General features: G+C 39.0%; 1 protein-coding gene across 2 annotated transcripts; it reads left to right on the top strand.

The window, feature by feature from the left end:
* Window positions 1-1,648: 1,648 nt before the first annotated feature.
* On the top strand, window positions 1,649-21,063 carry LOC109106766 (cation channel sperm-associated protein 3). 2 transcript variants are annotated; one of them, XM_042748191.1, is made up of 13 exons: window positions 1,649-1,718; window positions 4,134-4,269; window positions 4,928-5,146; window positions 5,240-5,422; window positions 5,656-5,796; window positions 7,234-7,326; window positions 8,049-8,197; window positions 8,293-8,375; window positions 10,381-10,500; window positions 13,939-13,989; window positions 14,071-14,174; window positions 14,355-14,486; window positions 20,826-21,063. In XM_042748191.1, the coding sequence occupies exons 1-13, from the start codon at window positions 1,690-1,692 to the stop codon at window positions 20,961-20,963; spliced, it is 1,578 nt and encodes a 525-aa protein (XP_042604125.1). In that variant the 5' UTR covers window positions 1,649-1,689; the 3' UTR covers window positions 20,964-21,063. The 2 variants fall into 2 exon arrangements, with proteins under 2 accessions (XP_042604125.1, XP_042604126.1); XM_042748192.1 differs by lacking the exon at window positions 7,234-7,326.
* Window positions 21,064-23,963: the final 2,900 nt, after the last annotated feature.

Genomic DNA, 23,963 nt, shown 5'->3' with positions numbered 1-23,963 from the left:
GGAAAAAAACATGCCAGGAGAGATGGCTCCTGATGAGACCATGAATGATGCAGAGGAAGCCTATGAGATGAAGCTTCATAATGAAATTATTGATACAGCTATTGAGGCCATCCACAGACGATTTCTGACCCATGGCACACTTTATGCAGATTTGTCCTTTCTGGATCCTAAAAACTTCCCTCGGATCCGAAACAGTGCTCTACCTGAATCAGCACCTGAAGATCTGAGCAGGTGCCTGGTTAAATTTGATAGCAGGGCAACAGCGGACAACCTGAAGTCAGAGCTGAAACAATCTCCATTGGAGGAGTGTACAATCAGGACAGTGGAGGAAGGACCTGATGGCAAGGAAGAGGATATGGATATTAAAAACAAAAGCTGTGAGTCCTGCAAAGAGTGCCCAGTGTGCTGTTTTCAGATTCTCCAAAGATTCAGCATGCTCACATATACTTGCATATACGTTCTTACTGACACTCTCAATAACCCAGGTGGCCTGTGAACGATCATTTTCAATGTTGAAATACATAAAGAGCAAGCTCAAGAGCTGTCTGTCTTCCAGTCATTTAGAAGGCTTCATGCTGATGGCCATCGAAAAGGACATTCTTGTGGACACTGACACTATAATTGACAGAGTAGCAGAGAAGAGTGAGATGATGAAAACACTTTTGTTACAGCAAGGATAGATGAAATAATTTGTATTGTTTAAAAACTATTCACAATGATTTTTACACTGAAGGTACTGTGATCATATGACTAGTTATTCCCCGTCTGCCTCTTTCAGGATGTCCTCACGTGTGTAGTTAAATGTTCATTGTTATAGTGATTTTAGATGGCCATGCTTCCTTTCACTAAGTATATAGTACGTGCAGATCTATCCACATTGTTCTATATTAAAGATACCAGTATTATTGTGTAACTATCATGTATTTCCTGTGATTCAACAGTCAAATTAATCTCAACTTTGTCTCTGTGATCCCCACCCTCCACCATCTCTCCTAAAGGCTGTCCTCGGTTGTTTGAAGAGATTTAGAGCGTAACTGCAGTGATATGCACACACAATTTTTGCTTTGTGAATTTGCAAATACTAAAGTTTCAATAATAAAGATACCAGTATTGTAGTAAAGTCAAGTCTTCTTTATTTATATAGTGCTTTTTACAATACAAATTGTTTCAAAGTAGCTTTACAGTGTCACTATGTTTGATAATTTTATATATATATATTAAATTATTTTGTTTTATTATAATTATTTTATTTTATTATTTTTTAGGAGTCTGCCAGTCTGATGAAGAAAAATGGTTTTACTATCCTGGTGGGGAATATCTGGACCACACACACACACACACACACACACACACACACACACAATGCAGTATAGTCTTAACCTTTTACGCAACAGCCAGCTGTTTTAGCCAGTCAGTCTTATTTACTTGAACAAGGAAATCCAGAAATCTCACAAACGCTTGCCACACTCTCATTTAAATAATAATTAATAATTGTCCCGTTTGTGCTCAAATATCTTTAAAAACGCGTATTTATGGCTGATCCGCCAATGCGCAGGTGCAATCGAAAGCGCGCGGATGCACCGACGCAGTTTTTGATTGGCTAATGGCTAAAATGCACGTGGTATCCATGACTACGCCAAAGACTCAAGTTTGAAAAGAAACCGTCATCTTGTCCGTTACTCTGCCCGAATGAAGATGGAGCGCAGAGGAGTCGCTAGGTAAGTCATTTTAATATTCATTAATAGTTAATGTGCTTTTACAGTTAGCTGTAAAGAATACAGCGAGCATTTGTTTGATCAAACTATTATATGATTCCCTTGTGTTTTACTCAGTTTAACATGAACGAAACGCGATAAATCGGCGAAGTAACAGCTTAAGTCTGAAAGAATGGAGGATGTGGAGGAGACGGTCTGTGTGCGGCAGATTGTTCAGTTCAGAACCAGCAGACTGCCTTTCGTTCGTTGGTGGGGTGACCATACGTCCTCTTTTCCCCGGACATGTGCTCTTTTTGGACTACAAAAATGCGTCCGGTGTTCTGTCGATTTGTCCTACGGTTTTGGTGTGTAATTTATGTGAATCTTTTTAGATTTCATCCTAAAAGTGTACGCCCAAAAATTTTTAGATTTATAAGACCATGCGTACACCAGAACCTGCACAAAAATCCCTTTATTAATCCCAGTCAGGGGAAGAAGATTGTGTGTACGTGCATCTCCACCCTGACTCCTCCCCGAAATCACCATATATGGAGCTTACAACGCCTAGTTTTAATATGCATAACTTAATCTGCATATCATTTCCATGCATGTTCCCACCACTTGACACCATGTTTAACAACGATACGCTAAGGAAATATGAGATGGGGACTATAATGCCATTTGTGCCATACACATAAAATTTTTTATTGCTAAAAATTATCCAGTATCCTGTTGTTTTATAATAAATATATGAAAATATCCATAAAAACAAAATGGTTTAAAGTTGTTCTCAGATATATTTTAGAAAAGAGTTGATCTCATTAAATTTATATTTAAATTTAATCTCATTACACTGGCCAAATAGTATTTCAGTTGTTTTAAACAATTAAAATCAAATTAAATGTATGCAGTTTTGCTGATGAACATCTTTTAGCTATTTTACGTGAAAACAGATAAGTCCATATTTATTGCAGTGTAAACACAATTGTCTGATTCGGCTCGTCACTGACAAAGTATTTTAAAAAGAAAACATGCAAATCTTACCGTTTTCTCCTAGTTATATCCTTCAAATACAGTGGTATTTTTCATTATGTTGTGGAGATGCCTTCACACGATATCTACACCTCCATACAGCTGCGGTTGTACAGTAAGATATTATCATTGGTCATATACTGGACCATGGAGCGTTCGACCACTGAATCCAGCAGTGTCCATCATAATATCGAAGTAAGTGCGCATCATTGATTATTGTTCTCGCTAAAATATTTCTCATAACATGTGATCTGTAGTTTAGTTTAAAGATGAATTATTGTGTACCTATAGCACTCCTCGCTGTCATTAAAACATAGCATAGGCTACCACAGGAAAATTATTTAACCTATTGTTATTAAAATTATGTAATTATGTTTCTTGTAAAATTCAGTGTTTATCTCCATTAATGCGAGTGGAGTATTTAATGTAAATGAGTATATCGACATGAAAACAGAGTTTAAAATCACATGGTCTAGAATGTCCGTACGGTGCGTACATATTTACACTAAATCACGATATGTGCGTGGAAAATTGCGTACGCATGTTTCTATGCCCATTTTGTTCGTACACAACGTTTCTAAATGAGACCCCTACCCTTCAGATTTTGCTAGCTCCCGTTAAAACAGTGGGTAGTACAATTCGACAACAAAAAATGTTACTGTAAAGTTTTGGTTTATTAAAGTCTACACCTACCACAACCCTAAACCTAGCCTTACAGTAATGCAGATACACTAAATATTGTTGTTCAGCATGCGAAAAAGGACGCAATATTGATGTGCGCATGCGCAGGAAACCCTGGTAGCACCGGCTGTGATTTCTTAATCTCCCAAGATGTCCGGGATTCGGCTGCTTTCTTTATCTCTCCCGCTGAATCTCTAACCATTGCCATGACGTGTTTCGCTCCTGTGATTTTCATGTCCACTCCTTTAAACATTTTAATATTGTATATAATTTTGGCGCATCAGGGAGCTGCTCAGGATGCGGTGAGCATTTGCGCTGTTTACTTTCATCTGTTTCGCGATCATACGCACTAAAGTCTTATCTTAAAATGTAAAAGAGTTCAGGACAGATAGATAGATAGTTGTTAGGCAGGGTCTAGGGTGTTTTGGGTGGTTGCTAAGGTGTTGCTATGCACAACAGTTGCTGGGGTGTTCTGGTTGAACTACTGTAAGATCTTCATATCCATGAAGCCTTTTGTTCATAAAAGAAACTCAGATTTGAACTGATGGTATGTCATTGATTTACCATTTCTTAGACAAATGTAAAAGTTCTGATGCCCTCAAACCCTGAGTAATAATAGTAAAGCACCTTGTCTGTGTAGTAAAGCCAGACCTGCTCTTGTGTTCAACACACACTGAATCAGCTGTCACTGCACTTCACCACTGATCACACATTTCTTTTTTGTAGGATAAGAAAAATTATTTCTAAAATCACCAATAGCCAATGGTTTGCCAACATCATCCGGCTAACCCTCGCGCTCAACATCATATTCATCATTTACGTGGTTGATTGGAGACTGAACGATCTTTCTCCTTCCCTTTACGTAAGTATCGAGATACACGGTATTGATTTGATGAAATATGAGAGCTCTCAGACCCTCCAGAAAGGTTACTACCACGATCAAGCTCCAGAAACGCAGCAAGGATACGGTAAAATAGTTCATGTGACATCAGTGGTTCAAATGTAATTTTACAAAGCTACGATAATACTTTTTGTGCACAAAGAAATAAAGAACAACAAATTTATTCAGCAGCTCTTCTCCTCCTCATCCCATCTGCAGCGGTGGCCGCTATTGTGGAGAGTATCACAGCGCTTGCTTCCGCTTCATATAAACAATGGTTGAATAAAGTAGTATTCTCATAGCTTTGTAAAATTACACACATGATCTCTTAACAGTAATTTACCAGTGAAGTGTGTATGTGTGAAAGGGGCTATGTAATGAAACACGGCACACATGTAACGTTACTGAATCAGTGTTAGCCAACAGAGGCATATTCATTGAAAACAACAGGAAAAATAAGCAGCGAATGACTAAAAAGAGCAAACCTAATAACCTACACTAAACAGAATACCATGTTAATATCAGCATATTATATCCAGGGGTTGTGTTAACAGAAAATGGTCTTCCATTTAAAGTAAGTACAGTAACGATAAGGCAGTGTAATCACTATATAATTATCGAAGTGTGTGGTTTTTGGCAGACTGTTAATGCTTTGTTCCACTGCGTGTACCTGATGGAGTATCTGCTGAGGATATGTGTGGATCCGCGGGGCTACTGGAGGAGTCCTCTCAATGTGCTGTCTGCGTTTGTGCTCCTGCTCTCCTCCGTCTGCATGAGTCTGAGCGTGCCTCTCAAGAGCCTGATCTGTGTTTGTGTCCTGCTGGTCTTCAGGCTCAGGAACTACACGGATATCGAGCAGGTCGTATATGACAAGCGTACGGGAGTTCTCCATCTGATTTTTTTTATTTTTTTGATTTCTGCAATCAGTGTTTGTGCTGTTGGTGTCTTTCAGGAGTACACTGCGGGCGTCTGGAGGGGACTGAAGAAAGCCAGCTTGATCTATTTCTTGATCTTTGTGATCGTACTGATTTTCGCAATGGCCGGTCACTCGTTTTTTGGAGACCCAAACAGAGGAGATCCAGAAAACTGGGGAGACCTCGGCACAGCCCTGTTCACGCTCTTCAGACTGCTCGTAGTAAGATAAGGAATTATTCTTATGTTTTCTGACATTTGTCAGGTACATGTAAGCATCTTAAACATCAGGCCATCCTGTGATTAATAGGACTCAACAGATGTTCTCCAGATATCTTTGAGCTTTAGCAATAGATCTTTTGATAAGGGAAACAATTGCCAAGCATTTGGACAGGCTTGTGAAATAGATGCTTGACAGAAATCAAATGCTTGACCTGGACCTCTGTGTGTTAATAGTTGTATAATTGGACGAGGGTGCATCAGGACCTCAACAAAGCAGGAGTCAGCTACAGCAGCGTCTTCGTCATCGGCTTCATTATTACATGCTACTTCATACTCCTCGTTATAGCCAGGGCTGTTTTCATCACTGAATGCCGGGTAATAACCTGTTTCACACAACTAAAGTTGACTTTTAGTACAAATGTGCTTGCTGGTTATTCTGTTTTGCAATGAAACCTGAATTTATTTACAGTAGGTGAATTTAGTAGAAACAGTCCAATTAGGGCTTTGCATATTAGAAAGGTCACGATCTGCACATGAGAGCGAACTGAGCGATACGGTTGGCGATATTGCTTCCAGTGTTTGGGGTAACGCATTACAAGTAACTCAAGTTATGTAATCAGATTACTTTTTTCAAGTATCTAGTAAAGTAACGCATTACTTTTTAATTTACAAGAAAATATCTAAGTTACTTTTTCAAAATTTGTTTTTCCATTTATTGACTGACAAGTCTCCCGTCCCCATACTGAGAGAAATCAGAGTACAGAGGCGTTGTGTGCACTGTGTGAACATGATGTAGTTCTAGACTAAATGTGAATGTGCATTAATTCATCCTACTCACAAAAAATGTAGAGTTAGTATTCATCAAAATTAATTAAAACAGTGAAATGCAAACTCAGAATATGACACAAACCTGCAATAATTAAATGTTAAATAACACAAATGTATCTAATCCCATTTTATTAACAGTGTCTTTGCTGCTGACCTTTGATGATCCAGTTCAAACCATACTAATGAGCAAAAATGACTTTAGATAAACTAACAAATGTGCTTCATTGCTTTTTTATTGCTGAAGAGTGTTGAACCTTCTTTTCCTGTGTTCTACTGTACAGACGTGAATTTACTTCTCCTTCAGCCTGAGATTTATTCATTACACTTCTTGGTGTGAAAGGGCTTTTACATTAGCTATAAATAGAACTTCTTATATTAAAAACAATCAAACCCTGCTCATATTTAAAAAGTAACGCAAAAGTAACGTAATGCATTACTTTCCATAGAAAGTAACTAAGTAACGTAATTAGTTACTTTTTTGTGGAGTAACGCAATATTGTAATGCATTACTTTTAAAAGTAACTTTCCCCAACACTGGTCACTTCCACACTATTTTCAGAGGCCCTATCATACACCCTTCACATAAAGAAAATTTGGACCCTAAAGCCACTCCCTGTTTATGGAGGAAAAAACGAATGAGAAATAGTTAAAAAATAACATAAAAAGTGATTTCAAAGACAAAGTTAGAAGATGGAATGATTTTAGTTCTTTGTTCAATAAACAATCCAGAGTTTCCCAACCCATAGTAGAATACGATATAATATGGAGACAACATTTATTACAATTTAAAGAGAGGACAATCAGTGTAGTGAAAAAAACCTTCGCATCCCAGGCTTTGAAATTAACTTTATTTAACTGTTTAATAAAATCTCCTGTATGTTTAGTGTATGATGGGTGCTGCTCTACCAAATGATTTCAACTATTAATTTTCTTTCAATTACGGTTCAGTATCAGTTCTCTTTTATCTTTACTGATGTTCAACAGAGTGCATTTGGGAAGGCAGCGGAAGGGAAGAAGCGTGCGCGTGAAGAGGAGGTAAAGAAGAAGGTGGAGGAGGTGCTGGAAAGGGCTAAACGGGTTCGTTTGAGGCATTGATCATGGACTCATTGTCAGTCAACTGCTTAAAGGAGCATAAAACGCTGAACAGAGATGCTTGTGTTTCATATCATTGAAGAAACTGATTGCACACATTCATTTTCATTTCTGTATAAATATGGTGAACTTCACTGAAGACAATCTCTCTTTGATCTTGACTCATCTGTACTTATTTCTACAGTGAAAACAATCCTGCGTTATTTTACATTTCATTAGTGTCTGTACCTGAATACTCCTTCCTAAAAAACTTAAAGCAATGTTTATTTCATTTGTATCTTTATTGTATTGTATTTACTTGTGCTATTCTTTATATTTTTTTGTTTTCATTTTATTACTAAGTTTGCTTGCTTATTTTAGTTCAAATATCATAACAAAATCATAATTTTGGCATCATGGTAACACTATGCACTGTCAGAATATCTCTCCCTGTAATAATTGTGAGGTTGTAATGTTTACAGATGGTATGTTAGCTAATATCAGTAAATTTATCTGCTTTACTCTCTAATGTGCATTTAATGACACAATATGTCAATTTACTCACTTATCTGTGAAATATAGTAGAGTATCATTGTTATATTCCATATCTGGTATAAATTGATCATCTTATAGGCTTCTGATATTTTGATAAAAAATTACCCAATGGGTCAAGTATATGTACAATAGTTTTTAATAACCATTTTCTTTTTTTTCTTTTTTTACGGTAGCACCATACCCCAAAACTCCAGCGTGTGAGGGATCTCAAAAGGCCCTTGTGTCATGATCGATTTATTTATGCGCAGGACAAGATAACTAGTTCTTCTTTCATAGGAACCTTTATGCAGCAGCTGAATAAACGAGAACAAACCATGTTAGAGTGAGTGACTGTGTGTGATTTTATATTCTGTTTTTGGACCGTTCATACTCAGTTTTTTTTTTTTACTTTGTCTTATGTCATAACTTTGTATGCAGGGGGTGGCGGCTGATAAATGAGAAGATGTCTGTACTGAAGGAGGAGCTCGAGGACAAGCTGAATGAGGAAGCTCTTGCTGAAGGTAAGTCTTTACAAACAACAAATAATACATAATTGTTTGTGCCAAATCTGTCCAACTGCAGCATTACGTTTAGTTCTGTTGGTGTTCCATCAGTTTTTAGGTGAGTTTATAACCAATCACGCAGGTTTCGGTTGAGCTCACGAGTGTAAGGGCCAATCAGAGACGGTCAGAGGAGTCATGGCTGAAACTGAAAGTCACAAATTCTCTCATCATTAAAAACAGAGTGCAGATACGATGTAAGAAAGATTCATTTTGCAACGTAGACAGCCTCATGGATTATTTTACCTTTTATTGTAACGGGTGCTTTCTTTGCACGTTTGATTGTAAACACTGTGTCGTTACTTCTGCGTACATCATGCATGACCTTCCCAACATGCCTATGTAATATACGAGGTCAAGCTAGTGTGGTTAAAAAGTATAGAAAAATATAGAAAAATCAAAAAGTATAATAAAAAAACATACATAATACATACATAATTAATATATATATATATATATATATACAGTAGGTGGCCAACCATTATTTTTTTATACTAGATTTAACTTGAATCTCAGTAATATTAAACTGACTTTAAAATCTCAAGGAGTTTATAAGTTGAAACGGGTGAAAATGTCACAGTGCATGTTAAATAGACTAAATTAACTTGTATGTTGTATAGTAACCGAAGACCTTGATTGCATGTTACCATGAAACTAACAATACAATTTGATTGTTTTTAAAATGAACAATTCCTGTATAGAATTGGACACCAACCTTTATATCAAACATATAAACAAAAATAAATTGTCTACAGATGAGCAACGTGGAAGTGAATGTGCATATGCACAATTTTTATTGGGGGGGTGTGTCTTTTTTTTGTTTCTTAAAGTAATTTTCAGATGCAATGGGAAAAAACACGAAACTTGTATAGTTAATAGTTAACGACATAGTCTAGATTAACCCACAATAACAAATTTTAACCGATTAATCACCCATTTTTTGCTTTTCGTTTGCTTCATGTTTTTAAAAAACATGCTAAAAATAAATGAATCTTTTGAGAGGAAAAAAAAATATGTCATGTATAAGTCGCATTTTATTACATTCAGAAATAATATCGGCAGGCATAATAATGTTATAATGTACCAACAGGATATTTTTTAGTTCCCCTCACTTTACAACAAATCCTTTAAAGTAAACTATTAGAACAGAACAAGAATTAAAAATATATAATTCTAATGGACAAATATAATTGCAGTATATAATAATATAGGCTTAGCTATAATAATAATAATAATAATAATAATAATAATTTAGAGTGAAACATTAAGATAAGGTTGGGCTTACCTCTTTCATTTGGGACAAAGCCAAACGTTTCCATATTCGTGATGTTGCCCATTTTGAAGCTAAACTATTGTTCATTAGGCAAAATAGGCTTTGTAGGAAAATGAATAGAAATTATGATTCTGTCAGAGGAAATATGAAGTAAACATGAGTAAATATATCTATATATTTCCATGTACATGCATGTTTGGACTATAATCCCTTATTGACGCTGTTCAGTGAGTCTATGTGAACACAAATAAACCGCTGCAGACGTGACTGAATATGAATGAGTGGTGAATTTCTATTCAAAATTTGACACAATACGGATTTATTATTTTGCACTCCTTAAATAAATTACTAAATTACTGTCACTGCAACAATGTTTTAACAACAATGTTTTATTAAGTGGTCAAATATCGAAACTAGAGTCTTTAATCTTTCTACTGATTGCACAGTTTGTTCAGAGTGTGATGTTTAACATCAATAATCTGAGGCCATCACCGATCCTTGACCGCAAAGGGGTTAAATAGAAAACAAAACAATGAAAGTGGTTTTCTAAAATGAGAATGGAACATGATGCACCCATCGGTTCCTTAGAGCTGCATCTATGTAGTGGCCAATCAAGTAATAATCTGCTCTTATTGGACATTGTCCAGTTGAAGTGTCCCGTTCTGGAATCTCGCCTCTCTCTCTTTGTTTCAGGGCTGTACAAGAAGTCTGGCAGATTAGTACTCCTTGGCCTTGGCAATGCTGGCAAAACGACGCTTCTGCATATGCTGAACGAGCACAGACTGGGTCTGCATGTGCCGACCTTTGACCCCAGTAAGTGTACACTGCACTGCACCTTTCACAGAATGCTGCATGTTGAGCTTGCCTGGCTTTGGTGTCCACTGATTCATGTGAGCTACAGTGGCGGCGCATGGGTTTTAAAATAGAGGAGGCACACTAATTTAATTGTGTTGGTCTGGGATCCCTGCCGATTATTATTATTTGCTTAATCTCTTTAAAATGGCTTTTTGGTTGCTTTTAGTCAGATAATGTAAAGAAAATGACACACATACAACAATATAATATAATTTCACTTACCTGGCCTATCACTTGAAGCAAACATCCATCCTTTCTTAAAAGTCTGTGTTAAAAGAGAGCTGCCTGTTAAGTCGACTGCTGTATTCTATATACAGCTTAGACGTGTTTTCCCTTTTTTAATTTGTATATATACTGTTTGAATGACAGCTTGGTAAATCTGTTGGTGATCAAATATTCAATATCACTGCTCATCATAAGTAATTAGTGCCTTATAAGTGCAGCGCGAGATGTTCAAACTAATATCACGTAATTTACGTCTATGATGATTGATACAAGATGTTACAAATCGCTGGTGTGCTAAATAAAGCGCACGAGGAAGAAGATATATATAAAGAGTTTCTTTTAATGATAGCGGAGGAACAGGGCCACATCCAACATAAACTACAATACAACATTAATCACGGACGAGGAAGAACTAAACAGACAGGGTATTTAAGCACACAGGAGGTAATCAGGGAAATGGAGACAGGTGGGGATTAATCAATTAACAAAACAAGAACAGGAAAGACCAAATAAGGAAACTGAAAGTCACTGAATGTAACAGTTCGCCCCCTCCCGGAACGGTGCGTCCTCGCACCGTAAGAGGAATACCAGCGGAGGGAGGGTGGGGTTCTGGAGGCGGGCGTGGGGCAGGCAAGGGGCAGGCGAAGAGGGAGCAAGGAGCTAGGAACCCGGGCGGAGTGGATGGAGGGAGGAGCCAGGGAGGAGCCCGGAGCAGGAGGAGCCAGATGGTGCTCCAGAGACCAGCCAGGATGGAGATCCACGGTGGAGTCGACGGCGGGAGGAGCCATGGTGGAGGAGGAGCCGATGACACCAGGGGGCCGACAGACGGAGACAGCGCCGGTGGGTGTGGAGCCCAAGATGGAGAAGAGCAGCCACAGAGCCAGGGTGAAGCCGAGGATCCGGAGGGCCAAGGCGGAGCAGAAGGCTCAGGCGACCAAGGCGGAGGCGGGGCACCGGAAGACCGCTGCGGAGCCGGAGTGACTGAGGATGGAGGTGGAGCTTGAGGGAATGAGGAGCCTGACAGAGCCAAAGGGATGGAGTGACGAGGCGAAGCCAGAGGAATGGAGTCCCGAGGGGGCGGATGGTCGACAACTGACCAAGGTGGAGCCGGAGGGACGAGGGAGTCCGGTGGAGCAGGTGGGATGCCGGGCCACGGCGGAGACGAGGGAGCTAAGAGCCAAGGTGGAGCCGCCGGGTCGAAGGACCGAGGAGGAGTCCAGGGCTCGGAGGCTGGAGGCGGAGACAGGGAATCCACATGCCAAGGCGGAGCTGGAGACTGGAAGTCCTGCGGCGAACCATCGCGCCCAGATGGAGCGGACTGTGGTGTGAGCTGCAGGGACTGACTGGGCACCAGCGGAGATGAGGTCGAGGAACTGGCTGGTCTAGGAGATGAGAGAGGGAGGATGGGAGGGAACACAGAAGGTCAGGGCTGGACGGAACCAGTGGAGAAACAGGAGGTTCAGGGCTGGACGGAAACAGCGGGGAAACAGGAGGTTCAAGGCTGGACGAACCAGGGGAGAAACAGGAGGATCAGGGCTGGGCGGAACCCGCGGAGAAACAGGAGGATCAGGGCTGGGCGGAACCCGCGGAGAAACAGGAGGATCAGGGCTGGGCGGAACCCGCGGAGAAACAGGAGATCAGGGCTGGACGGAACACAGCGGAGAAACAGGAGGATCAGGGCTGGACGGAACCAGCGGAGAAACAAGAGGATCAGGGCTGGACGGAACCAGCGGAAGAGGAGCAGAGGGAACTGAAGGTCTAAGAGGAGGCGGAGAGGGAGGTTGGGAGGGAACACAGGAGGGTCAGGGCTGGACGGAACCAGCGGAGAACAGGAGGATCAGGAATTGCCTCCCCAAACCAGTCTATAAGGTCCATTAATTCCTCTGTATACTTCCCAGAAACCAAATGCAGCTCACCCTCAGTCGCAGGAGTGTGGGCAGGGCTTTCCTCCACGCCCTCGATCTCCACCCATCGTCCCACGACGCACGGTGTTGCCGGCTCACACACCTGGTCAGTCGCGCACGACTATCGAGTTCCTGCTCCCTGTCTGTCATAGGCTCGGGCTCTGCGGCTGCGGTGGGCTCTAGCTCCGTGCGGCGGGATGGCGGCTGGCTGGTCTCCGGTTCGGGAGTGGGGCTGAGAGATATCCTCTTCGGCGGTGCAGATGGTAAATGGGGATCCATTTTTCTCCAGCACCCACTCCACGAAAGCGGCGAAATCCTCTCTGGGACCGTTCGCTGGGAGGCATGCCGTAGACCGCTCGCTCAGGCCAGCATAGTAGAATGCACAGAGCGAGCGGTCAGGGAAGTCCGTAAGACACGCCAGATCGAAAAAGTCCCTGGTATGGTCCTCCAGCGAACGATCCAGTTGCTCCAGGCACAGGAGTTGGACTGCTGGGCTTGCCATTCCGAGAGGGGGGAAAAAATAAAAAATAAAAAAAAGAAAACCGCCGCTAACCTGTTTTGGTCTGTGATTCTGTTACAAATCGCTGGTGTGCTAAATAAAGCGCACGAGGAAGAAGATATATATAAAGAGTTTCTTTTAATGATAGCAGAGGAACAGGGGCACATCCAACATAAACTACAATACAACATTAATCACAGACGAGGAAGAACTAAACAGACAGGGTATTTAAGCACACAGGAGGTAATCAGGGAAATGGAGACAGGTGGGGATTAATCAATTAACAAAACAAGAACAGGAAAGACCAAATAAGGAAACTGAAAGTCACTGAATGTAACACCAGAAGGGAGGCTTGCCTCCTCTATGAGGTTTCTTTTCTCAACACTCATCAGCACTGAAAGTGAACACTCGATGCTGATTGGCTAATTTTTTTACCAACGGAGGCACGAGAGCTCATCTGTCCCCTGGCCTCCTTCTCCTGAAATTAATTGTGAATTTTATTTAACAGAGTCCTCCTCCCATTTTCATCTCAAAATTGACAAGCCGCCACTGGTGAACTACAGTACCAGCATATATAGAATGTAACACACATTTTAAAACCATATATCTGAAGTTAAATATGGTCTGAAAAGTCTAGAGAGAAGCCTTGTAAAGTCTAGTATTTAGATATGGAAGCATGTAAGAAGCTATCAAAGACTTTCTGTCTGTGTCTGTTTCAGTCAGAGAAATAAACGCTCATTAGTTAGTCTTTGTGTCTTCCCCTCACAGCCTCAGAAGTGCTGAGGATCGCTGGCGTGACCTTGAGCTGCTCTGATCTGAGTGAGTAGAGGATCCACACCTCGCTGTCTGTCTGCTTCAGATCGCTCGTGTGCTGGAGCTGTGTCCTGTGTTTCTGAGCAGCTCGAGGGGAGTGGAGGAAGCTTCTCCCAGCCGCCAACGGCATCGTCTTCCTGGTGGACTGCGCAGATTACGCCAGGCTGCCCGAGTCCAAAACAGAGCTTGATGTGAGCTTTATTCTGTCTCCAGACACTTCAGCCTTCGTTACACACTCGTGGTGTGCCAGTGAACACGAGGCACATGTTTGCTAGAGTCCTGCGCTGGAATTCATGAAGCATCTCCTGTCTCATTCCATACTGTACCTGTGTGTGTGTGTGTGTGTGTGTGTGTGTGTGTGTGAATAACAGGCACTAATGACAGATGAAACCATTGGAAACGTGCCCATCTTGATCCTCGGCAACAAGATCGACAAACCTGAAGCCATTAGTGAGGAGAAGCTGCGTGAGATCTTTGGACTCTACAATCAGACGACAGGAAAGGTAAGACACCGCACGCTCACGGACGCTTTTGTGTTTCACTGCACTGCTTCTGTATTGTTCTTCTATCTAAACATCCTCTAGAGAGATGCTGCCTTGTTTTCTATTCATCAGCTCTGTGGTATGATTCTATCGTGCGACCGGTCGTGATTTTAAATGCGAAAGCACCAATGAGGAAGAACTGAGGTGCTGTCACGTCACATTAGAGCTCCAATAGGTTACTTATCTTTGAACTTCATAAAATGAACAGTTTGAAAGCTGAGACTTTTATATCAGGTGTAATTTGTGAAAGTGTAATTTGCAATATTTTGTTTATATATATATATATATATATGATAGGTAAAAATTGATAGTTTGAATGCACTGTAAGTCGCTTTGGATAAAAGCGTCTGCTAAATGCATAAATATATATATATATACACATATATAGCAGGGTGTATGTTAACTTTTTTTGCACATAGCATTGGTGCTACAGAGTTGAAAGTTTTGTAGCACAGGCCAAACAGTTGTAGCACAAGTATGTAACGTCTGTTATCATGCCTGAAAACAAACTCAAGTAATGGAGTTCATCACTTAAACAGGAAGAGTGCAGAAACATAACACCTCTTACACCTCAACAAAATATAAAATAAAAATTGAATGGCTGTCTGTCAGTTCTGTCATATTGTTTTATTTTTATACCATCATTTACTCACTCTCAAGTTGTTTTAAACCTGAATTAGTTTCTTTCTTCTGTTTAACATCATAGTTATTTTGAAGAATGTGGGTAAACATACAGTTGTTGGTCCCCAGTGACTTCCAGAGTATGTTTTCCTCTTATAGTCAAAGTCAATGTGGACCAGCTCGTGTTTGGTTACCCACATTCTTCAGAATATCTTCTTTTGTGTTCAGCACAAGAAATGAATAAATACAGGTTTGGGACAAAATATGAGTGAGTAAATAACATAAATGTAGTTTTTGGGTGAACTATTCCTTTAACCCTTTGAGCGGTACGGTCCCACAGATGGGATTTTTATTAGGGCTGCCCCCGACTAAAGATATTCCTAGTCGACTAAGACTCCTGCATTTTAGCGATTAGTCGAATAATCGTTCATTTATGATATTAATATAAAAACTTGCGTATATACAAGGAAAGGTATAGTCCAAGTTGAAGTTTAACACTTCCATATGACAGAAAATGCTAAAGCATGGTAATAACGCGTTCAAAATGAAAATGAAGTGAAAATGAAGCGCTTAAAACAGAATAGTAAAGCGTTTAAAGTATACAGCGCTTACAGACACAAAAATCAGTGGCCGGAACGTTATAGGCTAATTATAACATAAAAACAGCAATCAGACTGCCTTTGCATTTTAATAATTTATTATCAAAAATACAAACTGTAACAGTTACATGTCAAAAAAAAACAAAAAACGTTTTGAATAAAATAAACTAAAATTCGTTCTTTAAAATAAATTAAATAAACTTATTAGTAACTTAGGCCTAGTACAAAACAAGGCAAAAAAACAAAACAAATAAATACTGTAGCAAAAACGCTGTTTGGTATAAAAATAGTAAAATACAGTGGAAAATTAATATAATTTTTATATTGTTCAAAAGGAAAATTAACAAAAACGAACAATTAAATAAATGCACATGGCACATCGCACACCGCCAAAACTTAGAATAAAAAAGAAGGCGGCAAACAAATCAACAGCCTAAGTATTTGATTAAATTGTTTAGAACAACTATATTTAAGACAAAATGTGGAACAAATAATTTAAAGAACACTAATACAAATCAAAAATATCAGAGAAAAGCCGCAAACTGCCATTAAGACGACGGACGAGTCTTGACCTGAAACAACAAATTGCAAACATCAGACTAATTTTTCTTACAGAAGAAAAAACAACTTCTGCATTATATAAAAACGAATAAATAAAAATAATATGTATTTATTTATTTGTATAGCCTACCCGTTATAAAAATAGCCTACCCGTTTTTTTTTTTAATATAGCCTAACAGATAGCAAACAGAAATGCTACGAAAATGAAATTAAGCATTCTTACCTAAGCTTTCAATTCGATTTTATTTTTTTCATATTATGTGAGAGGAACACCAGCTTGTCCACATTGTTGGGAAGAAGGGAGCTTCTCGACTTGTTCACAATGAAGCCGGCCTTTGAAAAGATGCGCTCTGATGGAGTGGATGTGGAAGGGATACAGTGGAGGCGTTTAGCTGCTTTAGCGAGCTTTGGATATCGATGTTCATTTTTTTGCCACCATGCCAATGGTCCCGAATCAACCTTTGTTTTATCTGCCAAGTACATTTTTAGTTCATCCTTCTCTTCTGCATGCTCCTCCTCATCAATGGCCATCAGCATGGATATCTCGGCCTGCTTTTCCTTTTTCGGTTCGGGCTCACCCTCCTCTGCAGGGCTAATGCTGTCATGATCACTTTCTGGCGCAGCTTCTGTAGATAAACTTTCTGCCAGATCCGACACTGTGGAGTACGCATCTTCTCGTTCGTGTTGGTCAAAGAATGACAAGCTCTTAAAACGTGGGTCTAAGACAGCAGCTTGAATATAAATGCTGGTCGCGATATTTTCCGTCAGTTGCCATCTCGTGTCAATTTCTTTTGCTAGTTTTGTCTTTAGTGCTTTTGTGGTGGGACTGTCTTCGTTGCGCAGCACCAAATGGCGTCTCTTCATGTTTATTAACATGGGCAGTGTGGCAGATAGGGATGCGTTTAAATCCTGAGAAAGCAGCTCAGTGAGAGTGATCATAGGCTTTAGCACTGCGACCGTGTCCTCCGCTGTCAGCCAATGTGCTGTTGTGAGATCTAGACCTCGTTCAGACCGTTTGGTAATTTCAGGGTCTGACAGCACAGCTGTAACCGGCCATCTCTGTTCCAAGAGTCTCTCCAGCATGAAGTACGTGGAGTTCCATCTTGTGGAGACATCTTGGATAAGTTTGTGTTCTGCAACATTCTGCTGCTTCTGTTTATGAGTCAGAGCTGTTGTAGCCTTGGTACTTTTCTTGAAATGCCCCACAAGGCGTCTAGCAGCAGCGATGCATCGACATATGGGGTCAGTTTTAAGAGCCGCGTTTATGCATAACTGTAACGTGTGCCCCGCACAACGGACGCCCTTCGCATTACCCCAGGATGGATCATTAGAAATCAGTTCTGTGCACCACACCATATTAGCGGCATTGTCATGTACGACTGCTACCCTCTTTTCTGCAGGTATTTTAAATTCGTCCATCACTTCACTGAGTCGCTCTTTTATGTTGGCAGCTGTGTGGCTCTCCTCCAGCACTTTTGTTTCCAACACAAAAGAATGTAGTTGCCAATCTTCAGACATGAAGTGTGCAGTAACGGTCATGTAACCCTCACTCTTGATAGAGGTCCATGTGTCTGTTGTAAAGCTGACTGCTGTACAACTTTGAATTTTCTTAACAAGTATTTCTTTAGTCGTGTTGAACTTGCTTGTTAAGCCATGCATTATTGTGTCGCGTTTGGGAATGGTGTAGCCTGGTTCGAGGAATTCAAACATTTCTTTGAACCCGTCACCACATACAACGTTGATTGGTCTCATATCAAGCGCAATGAAATCGACAATTTTCTCTGTGATTTCTCGCTTTCTTTTCTCACTTAGAGGGGGTCTCAAAACTAATTTCTGTTGCATCATTGTTGACTGCGAAGTCGAAGCACACGACGCCACATCATCGCTGCTATATTGTGGATGAGCCTAGAGACAAATGCATGTCAAAAACCATGAATATGATTTAACTTAACAGCGCAAATGTGTTTATATCCTTATTGTTAAAACGAGGGGCCATGTGGTGGTTAACGTTACTAACGTTACTTACATGTTTTAAATGATAAGACATATTCGATGTTGACGAGTGATAGGCAAATGTTTGCCTGCAGAGTTTGCAAACAGCCTTTTTAGGGTCGTCCTTCGACTTTTCAAAATGATCCCACACTTTGGACTTTTTTCCTGACATAATTATTAGCATCAGCCAGACACCTCTCCCGCAAGTGCGCTTTGGTATACCGCGAGGCACGAGATCTCATTGATCTCTCATTGCTTTGATGTCATGTCATACACTGACTGAGCAGCCCCTGATTGCGTAATTTTTTCACGTGATTTTTTTTTGCGACTAACCAACTAATGAAAATGTATTCGACCAAGCCCTCTTCATATCGACTAACGTTTAGTCGACTATTTGGGGGCAGCCCTAATTTTTATTTCCGTGCCCCTGGGAGTATGGTTCCACGTATGGGATATAGAGCGCTCGGTGACGTCACATGACTCAAACTGTGGTGTCTTGTGTTGGCTGGCGCTGAGCCAGAGAGAGACATGCACTGCTCTTGTCATATTATCAAAACTATGCAGTGTTATTGACCACATAATCCATATATTAGGTTTCAGACAATTAAATACACATAAATACTAGTAAAACAATACATTTAGAGTTTGAAAAATACACGTCTATGGAAACAACAATAAAAATCCATTCAAATTTTATTTGCACTTGTGTTTTATTCATATCAGATACACATAGTTACTATAAAGTTCACTCTATTCTTCACCCAGTTCACCGGCCACTTATTACTTGTATTTCGGGAGAGATTGATTAATTCACGTGCTGTAAATGCGACTGACAGGACTTACAGACGAACAAACATGGCGGCGCCCATCTCACATTACAGATCACGATCAAGATCATTTAGAAAGGTTTTATATGACAAAACACACTCACTTACACATATTTATGAATCAGAATATCAGATTGTTCATGACATGGTATGCAAGTTTGTGAATATTTTAAAATAAAAAAGGAAAAACGAAATAAATGCAATCCATCTGTCATACAGTGTTATTGTAGACGCGGTGTGTCACGTGACAAGCCTGACGTATCGCCATGGAAACAGTAAGGGGAACGTTCTAAAATAATGGTCCCCTTAAAAAAAACCTCACTCTTGGGGGACTGCAAGAATATTTTAAACTCACCACTGAAGAGGATAATGACAAGCGGCAGCATGTTTAGTCTCCTGTCCCTTTAAGAGCTGCACTCATCCGTTTCTCTCTCAACTGTTTACTTTCATTTTAGACACAACTGTGTTTATATGTAAACCTTGTGTGCTTTTATGTTGAAACTTTTTATTAGAACAAACATTACAAACAATATATATATATTACCACTTTTTTTACATACCAAAACCTAAAACAATTTTACACAACCACTAATGAAAAGAGACAGAAAAGGAGAAAAAGAAAAAAACTGTAAAGAACAAACTAAATAAATATAAAATAATAATAGAGCTGTCAAACGATTAATCGCGATTAATCATATCCAAAATAAAAGTTTTTGTTTACATAATATATGAGTGTGTACTGTGTATCTTTATCATGTATATATAAATGAAAACACATGCATGTATATATAAATATGTTATATTTATTATAATAAATGTATTTATATATAATATAAAATATAATAATATAAATATATAAATGTATATACATGTACATATTTTCAAAATATATACTGTGTGTGTATTTATATATACATAATAAATAAACACAGTACACATACATATATTATGTTAACAAAAACTTTTATTTTTTTTGTTTATATTTATCGCGATTAATCGTTTGACAGCACTAAATAATAATAATAATAAAATTTTGTTGTTATAAAAACATAATAATAATAAACAGGATGTAAGACAGTAAGAGACTTGAAGTAACCTGTAAAACGACTCCATTTACTAAAATAATTACTTTTCCCTGAAAATCTAATTTTTTTCCAGTTTCGGAAAAAACATGGTGTCTCCTAACCACTGAGATATAGTGTGAGGCTTGTTAGATTTCCATTGGAGCAAAATACGGTGTCTTGCTAATAAGAATCAGAATCAGAAGATTCTGATTGTTTCTTCATCTTCATAATCAATTATCTGAAGGTGTTCATCTTTTGGCACATCTACAAGATTATAGTTAAGTCTTTCTGAAATAACTAGAGATCAGTTAATGATAGCATCGCTTCAGTCCACGTATACACTCTTCTCAACTCTTGCAAGTAAAAAGTGGAGTAATTAAAGCAAAAACAAAGAAACAAGCAATGTGTCAAATATACAACAGAACTAAGATACAAATGAAATAAACAGTGTTTTAAGTTCGTCAGGTCAATCTGAAGAAATGACATAGAAGAGTTGAAAGTAGAATAAACAGTATAATATATATATATATATACCTTGACCTACTGAGTTGGAAGAAAATGTTGTGAATGAAGCACCTCCTTTCTGGGGGTTTCTATGTGAATAAGGCCACAGATGTTGAGTGTTGTTGTGTTCAGGGCTGTGTTCGTGTGGGCGAGCTGAAGACGAGAGCGCTGGAGCTGTTTATGTGCAGCGTGACGGAGAGACGGGGGTACGGTGAGGCTCTGCGCTGGCTCTCACACTACATCAGCTACACAAACACTGCTCAAGCCTGAGCTGCTGCTCTTCCTCTACATATATGAGCTGTTCTCAACATTACTAAATATCACAATCTCATATTACTTTTGTAAATTAATTGTTATATTAAAAATGATTTGTAATTTATGTAAATACTATGTGATTTTTTTGAGAGTTTGTAACTGAGTCATCTTAACTTGATCAATGTGGATAAAATAAATACATTATTATTAAACATAATTATATTCTTCAAACAGGCAGTGTGAATTGGTCTTAATGAATTAAGTGACTCATCGTTAACATGTTTTCTGTTCTACATCGATACGTGAAGCATTGTTTTCAAGCATTTGCTGTGAACTAGCGGCTGAGAGAGACTTCCTCAAACAGACTGAGTTAAACACTGATTTGAATATTGTTTCTGATATCTGTTGATTTTGAACCTCATTCGTGGTCAGCACTTCTTTCTATTGGAAAAGTTACATTTCACATCCCTATTGATAATACAGTTAATGGTGGTGGCCCACAGTATAATGGATATACAGTGGGAAGAATATTTATTTGATCCCTGCTGATTTTGTAAGTTTACCCACTTACAAAGAAATGAAGAAACCAGTGCAGAAACCATTGTTGGCGAGCACAGAGGTCAGACGTTTCTTGTAGCTGGTCAGCAGGTTTGCACACATCTCAGGAGGGATTTTGATCCACAGATTCTCTCTAAATCTTCAAGGTTTCTTGGCTGTTGTTTGTTTTCAGCTCCCTCCACAGATGTTCTACAGGACTGAGCTCTGGAGACTGGCTCGGCCCCTCCATGACCTTCATGTGCTTCTTCTTGGGACACTCCTTTGTTGTCTTGGCGGTACGTTTCAGATCATTTTCCTGCTGGAAGACCCATCCATGACTCATCTTCAGTGTTCTGGCTGAGGGAAGGAGGTTCTCGTTCAAGATTTTACAGTACATGACCCGTTCATTTGCCCCTCAATGCGGTGAAGTCGTCCTGTACCCTACGCAGAAAAACAGCTCCGTGCTTGACTGTAGGATGGTGTTCTTGGGGTCATAGTCAGCATTTCTTTCCCTCCAAACACGGCGAGTCCAGTTAATGCCAACGAGCTCAGTTTTGATCTCATCTGACCATAGCACTTTCTCCCAAGTCTTCTCTGAATCATTAGATGTTCTTTGGCAAACTTTAAAGGGGCCTGTACACGTGTCTTCTTGAGCAGGGGACGCTGCAGGACTTCAGTCAACAAGTCATCAAATCCTTTGCAGTCCATGACTGCCTGAAGTCTAGAACCCATGGACATCACCAAATGCTGAGTTTCCTTCCTCCAGATGCTTTGCCAGGTGTTTACTGCAGCCATCTTCAGTTGCTGCTTGTTTGTGGGTCTTTTTGCCTTCAGTTTTATCTTCAGGAAGTGAAAAGCTCAGTTGGATTGAAGTCTGTTGTGTTTGTTGCGATTAAACTCAGTAAAGAGTCTAAACATGGGGGGGGGGTGTCTTCTTATTTTGTTACTGAACTGTCTGCAGTGATGGAGGAGGAGACTTACAAGAAAAAAACTTAGAATCAGTACAAAGAGTAACCTACTAATATATATATATATATATATATATATATATATATATATATATATATATATATATATATATATATATATATTCCTGAGTTCTACCTCACATAATATACTAAAAGGTCAGGTGATTGACTCATTTAAGAGTCACTGAATTTCTTTGCCTTAGACTGTTTTCTGGAGAGAGGAGTTTTGGGAATTATGGCTGTAAGTGCCCTACCTAACTTAAAATTGCAACAGTTCCTTACTTCAGTGTGTTACACACATAATTTTGGTGTCTTTGGAAAGAAGACCCTTTGTGCTGTACTTTTTATCAACCAGAGTTGATAATGCTCAAAAATATTAAAAGTTATAGACACTGAAGTGCCTTGAAATTTTTTTTACCACACTGAATTTTTTTTTTATTTGATAAAAATACATGAAATCAGTCCTGGAGGATTCTAGAAAAGTAATGGGTTGAAAGTCAAATGTCTCATGAATTTCTATTTTAAATCTGAAGGAGATACCATGAAAAATGAGATTCCTGCAACCATTTTTCTGAGACTATGTCTAGACCCCCCCCCCCCCCACCAAAACATAAATAAATAAATAAAAATAAAAAATATTTACCAACTGTATTGAAGGGTTTTACAAACTAATTTAGTCATTTTTCAATTATAAAACACTAGACTGAAACTTAGACATCATATAAGTGATTTATTTGAGCACTAGAAAAATACAATAAGAATAATTTGAGTAAGAAAAATAAAAAAGATTTAACTTTGTATACCAATTACAGAACATCCTGAGATTGCTAGTAATGCAGCATTTACAATGAATTACAATGAAAATACGTGCTGATGTGCTGATAGCCAGTTATAGAGATTGTAATCATATAAATGCCCCATAAAGTCAATAAATCACACTCTATTCATATAGATGGCATTCACATCGATAGCGAGAGTCAGCAGGAAGTGGCCGCCACTGGCAGCAGGAAGTTGCTGCCACTAAAACCGGACAGCAGCTGGAGGGGGGGAAATCGGAGGGGGCAGTCAGCGGCAGCAAGACAAATAAATAATTATATAAATGTATAACTATTTTTGATACTTATTTAAATACGTATAAAGGTCAGTATTGTATATTATTTGATTGAAAATGTTTTTCAAATATAAACAAAGAAAAAATATATTTGGCTTAACGTTAATTTCCTGCTGAATGTTTATGTATGAATGCATGCGTGTACATCAATGTTTGTACGAAATAATGAAATATATGCACACAAACACATTTATATATATATATATATATATATTATTGATGTTTATGCTTTTAAACACATTTATATATATATATATATATATATGAGAGGCACTTACTAGGTGTATGTTGTATATTTATTATAAAGGCTTTATACACACACCTGCCTAAATGATCAAAAAGAGAGAGGTCTCATCAATAACCTTTATTTAAAATCATATTTGCTGTTATATTTTTTTT

This window comes from Cyprinus carpio, chromosome B21, assembly GCF_018340385.1.
Source record: "Cyprinus carpio isolate SPL01 chromosome B21, ASM1834038v1, whole genome shotgun sequence".
In the NCBI taxonomy this organism is placed as follows: Eukaryota; Metazoa; Chordata; class Actinopteri; order Cypriniformes; family Cyprinidae; genus Cyprinus; species Cyprinus carpio.
The sequence above is the reverse complement of the archived record's forward strand: the minus strand, read 5'-3'. Positions and strand labels throughout refer to the sequence as shown.